General features: G+C 36.4%; 1 protein-coding gene and 1 non-coding gene across 2 annotated transcripts; both read left to right on the top strand.

Moving 5' to 3' along the window:
- The first annotated feature begins 4,656 nt into the window (after positions 1-4,656).
- On the top strand, positions 4,657-5,349 carry LOC113278764 (putative F-box protein At1g32420). Its single transcript, XM_026527517.1, has one exon. It carries the CDS (start codon positions 4,657-4,659, stop codon positions 5,347-5,349), a length of 693 nt encoding a protein of 230 aa, XP_026383302.1.
- A 3,608-nt stretch (positions 5,350-8,957) lies between these two features.
- On the top strand, positions 8,958-9,060 carry LOC113284749. The gene has a single exon (XR_003328366.1). It is a non-coding gene; the product is annotated as a U6 spliceosomal RNA (small nuclear RNA).
- The last annotated feature ends 243 nt before the right edge of the window (positions 9,061-9,303 follow it).

Raw genomic sequence — 9,303 nt, 5'->3', positions numbered from 1 at the left:
CCACTAGGCGCGGGTCTGCTGAAATGGCGCGCGCCATGTCAAATAACTCTGTCGACATCCTGGATGACGCACGAGTTTTTAACCAAAACGCGCGTTCTTCCGCAGAGCGGCAGCGTCATCTCCTTAAACGCCAGCGTCTGGATCGATGTCGCCAAAGGCTCCATCTGAACGGTTCAATGATTTGGTGATCCAATGGCTACATTTTTTTCATTCTGTAAATACTCCTCATTTCAACTCTAAATTCACACATTCTTCTCTCTCAAATCATCTACAGAAATGCCTCCAAGAGTTCGTGCAGTTAGATTCACTCAAAAAGAGGATTTAGCTATTTGTAGAGTCTTTGTTTTTCACAAAGAAGATGTTGTCATGCGTAATGTAGCCGATTCGACGTTGACTTTCTGGGAGAAAGTTTTCAGAATGTTCGCCGCTGAAACGGGGAACATCCATGGGCGTGCTTCTCATGGATTGCATAATCGTTTTAGTATAATTAGTACGAATGTATTGGAGTTCGTCGCCCAACTAATACAGAATCACCGAAATAAGCTCAACGGTGAAGCCGAACATGAAGTGTTTCCCAGAACTCTAGGGATGTGTCCAGCATCTCACCGCGATCGTCCTTTCGACTTCCATGCTTGTTTCAACATTCTTAGGGTGCTCAACAGATACGATCCCTATATCGCCCTAGGAATTCCATCACTCTTCGAGAATTGACGCCTGTGTAGTAGTTGTTTTAATTTAATGTATTTCTTTTATTCTCATGTATGATGTGGTTGTTCAATGCAGTATGTTTTTATTTATGAAATTGATGGTGCAATGTCTAATCGAAGTGAAATTTAAATTACTTGATATTGATGGTTTTAGATAATCGTAATAACACATAATAAACAACAAATTAAATAACATAATACCATAGTAAATTGATTTGTCCTACAACTTCAATCAGCCCACTCCACCAAAAAACACCTGGGACATTCCCAAAAATGCCTTTCATATGTGTCTTCTTCAGAAGAAGTTCGCAAATGCATAAAAGTCCGGCAACCGGGCTTTGAGCATGAACTGATTCTCTGTGGACAATGTTTGTATTCGTGATTTCCATATCCACAATGTTTGCAGTGTAATAACTCCTTCTTCAATTTGGCTTTAAGTTTGAACTTTTTGCACATTGTTGCAATCTTTTTTTATTCTTCTATTTTAATCTTCATAGCATCATCTAGCATATGTGGTTCCTATGGACAATTGGGATCTTGACATTGCAAATACCTGAGCTTTTCTGGTTGTGATTCAATCACCATTTTGATGTGTGGAAAACCTTCTCGCGGACACTTTGAATACATCCAAGGACATTGCATAAGACTGTGGTTACCCATGAAACATAATGGGCAAACCTCTTTTGCTTCGATACATAATATTTGCTTCGATTTTCCTTTAGAAAACATGGTGGATGATGTGAGAGATATCGGTTGGTTTGGTTTAGAGTAAAATCTAGTGATGTATTTATAATAGAATATAGGCGTTGGTAATTCAAACGGGCGCTTAAAGGAAATTCTCGGGCGACTTCACTAATGTTGCCCGAGACTTTACTACGAACGCCAACGGATAAATTTCCATTTCAAACGTCTAAATTTCCATTTCCAACGGAAAATTTTTCATTCACAAATCCTATAAATTTTATTCATTCTACGTCCAAAATCACATCTTCTTCTTGTTTTTCTTTTTTCTTATATCTCTCCTCCTCCTTTGCAGAAATGTCTCTTAGAAATCATGCTCCCAAGTTTACCGAAGAAGAGGATATAACTCTATGCAAAACATATTTATTTCATAGGGTAATCACTGGTGTTCTTATTTCTCATGAAAGTTCTTTTTGGGAGAACGTGTTTTCAATGTTCGTCTCATTGACTGGAAACCCAGGAAACCGAAATGCTCGTCAATTGCGTGCTCGTTTTCAGCAGATTAGGATTACAATCCATCCATTTCTTGCTTTGGTAATAGAAATTGATTGAGAAAAGTTCAGCGGTGTAACTGAAGATGAAGTGATTCAAACAGCTCTTGATAATTGGGAGGAAGCTCACGGTAAGCCTTTTCGTTTCGAAGCGTGTTTCAGAATTTTAAAAGATGGTCCATCTCAAGCACATCGTTACTGCACTCGAATGCCGCTGCCGGAATTTACAATGGAAGAAGATGTTGCTCTAGTTCGATATTGTTTACATCGTATGGCGAGACCAATGAACCATGACAATTTCTGGGAAAGAGTATTTGGACATTTTGTAGTATCGTGGAACGAATCAATAAGAAACAATAAGAGCCTAGAACTAAGAATTGCATTCATCAGCAATGAATTCAAACATTATACAGAAATATTGTGTATGGTTCATCGTAGCAATTCTGGATTATCCAACGAAGAACTGAAAACCATCACTCATACCAAGTTTACCTAAGAACGCGGGAAAAAGTATAGGCATTTTGAATTCTATGAACTTTACAGAGAGAATGTCGCTGGATTTGATGCAGTTTGATGTTTTTGTTGTGGTTTATTGTTATTTGCAAGTTTAATAAATTGTAATAAATTTCACTTTTAATCTGAAGTGGAAATCTATTTTAAAAATATAAACATTTTCATTCATTGTTATTACTGCCAATTCTTTTACAAGATATAAACTTAGAAAATAATAAAAACGTCAATGAAAATCAAGTACAAGTTTTGGCCTCCTGTTTATCTTCATTTGACGCGCTCTTTGACAGTTTCACCTTTGTTTTTGAATTTTTTGTTGTTAACTTTCAAAACTGGAGCTCTTCTTTGCCATTTAGCGGAACATTTTCTTGGAGCAACAACTTCTAAAACTTGCACTTCCCTTTTACAATTCTCAATCTTTTTAAAACCCCCACATATCTTAGAAACAACAGCTTCAAGTTTTGCATCGCAAAAAAGTGTGATCGCCTTTCCAGCCATTTTAGAAGAGAAAATTCAAGTGAACTTTGGTGTGAGTGAATTGTTTGAAGATGATGGTAATTTATAGAGGGAAAAAATAATGTTCGAAAATTTAAAAACTATCCGTTAGCGTCAGCACCAAAAACTCGGCAATGGCACTGGTGACTTCACGTCACCCTTCCTGACGCTAGTGTTTGCGTGCAGGACGCCAACGTTTTGCCATTGAGCGCCAGCGTATGTATCCAGGTCGCGCGCCTATTAGCCTAGCGCCCAGTGTTTTTCCATAGTGGAAAACCCAGTTTGGCCATCCACATGGCTGAACAGATTTTTATGTTTGGCCATTGCCCTTAGGTATACCCTAATTTTCCAAGGTTCTTTATAAGACGTTTTTTCTTTTCTTTCTTAAAGGCTTTTTTTTGTTTAACTTCTAAGATATGTTCTTCTCTCTCGACTTCTCCCTCTGAACCAGAAACTCTCCTCGCCTCTCATATCTTCTATCTTATTTTCTTTTATTTTGAGGTAAGGGTTCCTCCTATTTCATTTCTAGTCTAACTGCCTTTATGGAATTATTTTTCGGTCGAATTAAGGTTTTAATTTGATTCCAATGATTTACGGTTTCATCTCTTGTTACAAAGTTTGAAACTTTACCAGTGATAAGAGTTAAGTAGAGTCTGATTATTTCCCAAATTTTTATTTTTCCAAATAGAATACGATGATATACCGTTGTTACTCTGGATTTGACATGATCAAACCTATATTACCAGGCTATTAGATTGCTTTAGTTATTTGATGTTTAGGTTTTGATCCGATCTGCTTAATTTCTTAGTATCCGTTTTATTTTCTCTATCCAATTTCATGGATCTGAAATTGGATTCATGATTATCCCGATTCTGTGATCCTAAACTCTTTATGCATTGGTCTACAGTAGTCCCTCGTAATTCTTTTTGAAGATTCTCTTTTCTAATATTAAATTTTGTTGCTTAATTTTTTTCTTTCAGAAAAAAGAACGGTAGTGATCCACGGATTTATTTTAGGTAAGTAAAGATGATGATGCTTATTCTTGTACCTTGTTGTGTTTTAGAAGGAGTTAGAAACCTGATACGCGCAGGACTTGTCTGGCTTAGTTTCCCGATATAGGCCAATCTCTGGCGGTATCTTCCAGAAACGCGTTTACATATGTCAGGGGTTAGTCCACGAGTGAGTTGCGATGAGTTTAATGTATTTTGGATCTTGGGGATTTTGAGAGAGTATAAGTAGTTTGAGATAATTTGGTGTTTTGATTGTAGGGAGTTTGAGAGACTCTCCCAAAATCTCTACTCTTTGAGAGATTTGGAGTGAGGCAAAAATACACTATAAACTCCCCAGAACTCCCCAAAAAAAAACCCAACTCCCTAGCATTCTAGTTTTTACCATTAACAGGGAGTTTAAGAGTTTCTTTCAAACTCCCCCACGACTAACGGGGTTTTCTAGGGAGTTTGGGAGACTCTTCTAAACTCTCCCATGACTAACGGGGATTTTGAGAGACTCCTTTGAACTCCCCCACGACTAACGGAAAACAACTCAACTACACCCAACTCCCCCAACTCCCTTGAGGACTAACACCCTATGTGTATATATATAGAGGACTAAGTTATTATCCTGTATGTATAATTTTATTTGGTCATCTCTAAGAAAACCCTATTTATCAACACCAAAGCTTGCTTAGAAAGAGATAAAGTTGAAGAAAAATCATGAAGCGATATGGTGATACTTCTAAATTTCCTCCTCTCATGCCCCATCGTGTTATGGGTAATGAATTATTATCTAAGTCTCCTCCTCTTACGAGTTGTACTAGTCATCCTATTGTGGGCAATGAGTTATTACTTTGTGAGATACTGACTAGGGTCCCTGTAAAACCACTCATGAGGTTCAAGTGTGTATGCAAACAATGGTACTCCTTGATACATACAGATCGAAGCTTCATCGATTTACACTTCGCACGATCAAAATCATGTAATTTTGCTGGTGGTGATGGTAGTGTCTCCCTTTTTAGGTTTTCGTATCAACTTCGTGTTTTCTCCTCAGTTGAACTATTACTCTCTCAAGGAAGAGTAAAGGATGTTGAAAGGGAAATATCTATACCAGGATCTTCTCTGGTACACGTTTTTGGAGATATCAATGGGTTAATTTCTGTAATAGAAACCATCACATGTTCTGTTCGTGTGTTCAATCCGAGCACGGGACAGTCAACACCTTGGGTAAAATCCATGATTAAACAACAAAGTGAAAATCCACCGGAGGAAATACTAGCTATAGATGAAGATGGTGATTATGCAACTTACAAGGTTACTTATGGTCGTGGACCGTGGCATTACTTTGGGTATGATCCTGCTACTAAAGAACACAGAGTGGTTATTATGTGGATCAAGGAAATATCCAAATAGCGGGGATCTTTACCTTCTGAAACTGTATGTGAGGTCATGACCGTTGACGGTAGACATAACAACAACTTTATATTATGGAGAAGGCTGGATTTATTCCCGCCAACAATTTCACCATTGGAATTCACTTCATCATCCCTTTACGTAAATGGTTGCATTTATTGGCTGACTCACCCATCTAAAACTAAGGAACCTTTGATTGTCGAATTTAATGTCGGGAGCGAAAAATTTAGAGCAATTTCAGTTCCCAATTACATCATTGAAGAAACTCGTTATCCTTATGCTAGTAAGTTGATACAAATCGGTGGTCGTTTAGCTGTGTTAGCTTTGAATATAAGGTGGGATGCTGAGTGTTCTTATCCTCCATTAAATAACAACACATCGATGAAGATGTGTGTGTTATATGATGGCGATGATGTTCAACACAAGAAACTGACAGGTATTAGTAATGCAACAACGTCTATAAGCAGCGCAGGCACTGTTAGGGATTTCTTGGGTTTCATTTACAAAGAAAGCCTCCTTCCTGTGCCCACTAGAGAAGTTTAGACCAATAGGAATCTTGGGTTTGGACTTCTTTTTTGCTGTTTTTGTTGCATCTGAAAGTGTGTTGGTACTCTTTGTTCTTTTTTCTTTTGTTATTAGTGAAAAGAGGCAAATTTGATAATGGATGTTTCTGATTTGATTTGTGTTTATGGTAATCTCTTCTCTTTATGATTTATGTTTATTTTTTTTTGTGGTAAATTCTTAATTTTCTTATTTGTTTACCATCTACTAATTTTTATCATCATCCTATATATTTTAATGCCAGTTCTGTATTTACTGATCAATATCTCTTATTTGGCCGGCCGATTGGAAAAATAAAATAAAAATCTCTTATGTGTTTCCTAGGCCTGATCTCTATTTGCTATTATGTGAATTTTATTTGATAAAATAAAATAAAAATAGATGTACTAAAATTTGGTTGATGTATTTATCTCGTCCTCTTATTTTACTGACCTGCAACTGAAAGTTTATTGACAAGCTCCGGTTTTGGAAAATGCAATTGCGTAATACAATATGAGTTTGATGTTCTAAAAGTTTTTGGTGTTACAGCTTCTATGCTCAAAATGAGGTTCCGTGTTTTTATACATACGTGGAAGTTCATGACTTCATATTCTAGATGATAAGAAGCTGGGATGTCAACTTGCCGTTAGAGAAGATTTGATTGGCCAATCTGCAAATGATGCTGCTAAGGCTGAGACGGTTCTATTATTTCTGCCTCAAAACATCTATTCTATATCTATCTTACTCGTATGATTCTGATTTTATCATCTCATTCATCACTGACTTCGTACCCTTTTTCCCTTTTCTAGCTTCCAAGTTGAAGTCTCAGGTCCCATTGGTTAACAGATGTTTACTGATAATTTTCGTCTGGAAAATGTGAAAATACTTGTATTTCATTCGAATGGAAACTTGATATGAGGTACATGACATTGTGACAATGCCTCTGACATGTTGATATAGAGATAACTATGAGTGATCTTCGGATTTCAAAAGATTTTTGTTATAGGGAAAGCTGATTTATTTAGGGGGAAAGCATTTTAAGGGGAAAGCTATTTGTTATTAGATATGTACACGGGGAAATAATAGCTATTGTTATTAGATAACTATGAGATAACTTGTTGCTGCTGTCTGCATTACCCTATTTATTTCTTCCATGTTTGATTGTTCTTAGCATCAAAATGAATAGCTTAAGAGAATTACAACTTTATAGGGAAATTAGACATATTAAAAACAATTTGAATGTTAACATTTTAAATTTCTGAACTGAATGTGTTCGTATATTACGGTTGCATGTGCTTTGCATTTTTTCTGAATAGTAGCGAAGTTAACGTTCTGTTTAATGAAGATTTGAAAATATTATTGGGGTTTAATGTTATGAGCATTGGTTTCTTTTTATAGCTTTATTGGGTTCGTGTAGGCGAGTTGGATGCAGGGAAAAATTTGGATTAGGTATAGTCTTTTAGTCGTTCCTTTGCCTTTTTTTCTGTACTTTGAGCTGCCTTCTTATGGGCATTCGAGTAACAAGACCATTTTGAGATACAGTGGATGTACTAAATTTTAGTTGATGTTGTATTTATATCATCCTCTTATTTTGCTGACCTGCAACTGAAAGTTTATTGACAAGCTCCGGTTTTGGAAAATGCAGTTGCGTAAGACAATGTGAATTTGGTGTTCTAGATGATAAGAAGATGGGATGTCAATTTCCGTTAGAGACGTTAGATGATAAGTCTCAGGTCCCACTGGTTAACAAGTGTTTACTGATAATTTTTGTCTGGCATATTTGAAAATATTTGTATGTCGTTCATGGAAACTTGATAAGGTAGACGACATTGTGACAATGCCTTTGACATGTTATATGAGTGATTTTTGGATTTCAAATATCTATTAGTAATTTTCAAAGCTTCTACTCAGTATCATTTTCTATGGTTCGTATTGTGCAGTATTTTGTGTTTTGCTTCTTTAATTTTATCATTTTTGTGGATGGGGAAACATGTCGGCCGAATCATCACCAACTTGCATTATTATATAACAGTTCAGTTACTGCCATTGACATTTACAAGGGATATGAAGTTATGTTGCATTCTTACATTCTTACTCTTTTACCGCAGGTAAATATCAACGTTCTTTTAGATGGAAATGGGTTCGGAAGAAGAAGGAATACCATGCTATACACAGTGCGTAGAGGAAGGACGACCGCACGACTATTAACCGTATAGGGTTAATATTTCTACATCTAATTTACACCATTTTTGGAAGCACAGTGATATTAGATGTACAGATCTAACACAATTCGACTTGTGCAGCAAGCTTTGATAAGCATGTTTAGGATATGACTGCACCATCAAGGTCGCTTTCGAGCAACAAATTAACTAAGACAACTTCACAGATTAGATATCAATAATTTGGTTTAGCCTCGGGCCAGAATAAGCTGCATTTTTTATCCTTGCGCTGCCGTGGAAGAGTTTTTATTTCTTGTGAAGCACTACTGAGTCTGAAGGAAGGGTTTGTATAATCTTTTTATTTTGAGGCTTGTCTTCTACAGAAAATTTGGCCCAACCCCTCTATTTCCGTGAAAGTTGTTTTCCCTTTCTTCTTTTATGTGTTTTCTAGCGTGAATTCATAAGATTTTTGTTCGAGGGAGATCAAAAAAAAAAAGAAAAAAAAAAAGAAAGAAAGAACAATAAGAAAAAAAAATGATCCCAGAAGAGCAGAACTCAGTAATCGATTCACTTATTAGGACAAATTTAATTTATTTATTTATTTTTTCAAACTCCGACTGAACCACTGTGGCTGGTGGATGCTTCAAAAAAGAAGATGGAGCTGGTGGTCACATTATCTACCAAAAGTACCCAAAATAGTAAAGTCCGTCCCAAATCATGTCAGTTCCCAAGAACTAATAGTGTAACTGTTCCTTGTCTGTCTTGGACTCTTGGACAGAGCTGACAGAATAACTTTTACTTAGCCGAACTGTCGGATACACATAACTGACAGTACACACCTTCTGTTTTTATCTCTCTGACAATTTTATTTCTCACTGAAAGTGACATTGACATTCTCTACGGCTAACTATTCCCTTCCGGTACATACAATAAAATTGGAATGATAAAGTGAAGATTAGTATGGCCCCGCACAAGGATGACACACAAATCGGGAAATGGCACAAAAAAAATTGACTGCTGAGAACCGGCAGCGGGTACGTTTTGTAATTCGAAAAACATTGATGTATGTTTATCATGTTTCTTCTGGGATCAGGATTTATTGGCTAGTGGAGTTTCTTTATGTTATTGATTTTTTCTTAGTTTATACTTTTTATTTTATTTTATTCTTTTATTGGTGTTTGAGATCAAGGTCTTCTCTTCAATTATTCTATTAGAACGAAAATATTTTGAGTTATCTTGGATTGTCAATGGTAAA

The sequence above is a fragment of the Papaver somniferum genome, chromosome 5 (genome assembly GCF_003573695.1).
Source record: "Papaver somniferum cultivar HN1 chromosome 5, ASM357369v1, whole genome shotgun sequence".
In the NCBI taxonomy this organism is placed as follows: Eukaryota; Viridiplantae; Streptophyta; class Magnoliopsida; order Ranunculales; family Papaveraceae; genus Papaver; species Papaver somniferum.
This window is presented reverse-complemented; position numbering and strand designations above follow the sequence as displayed.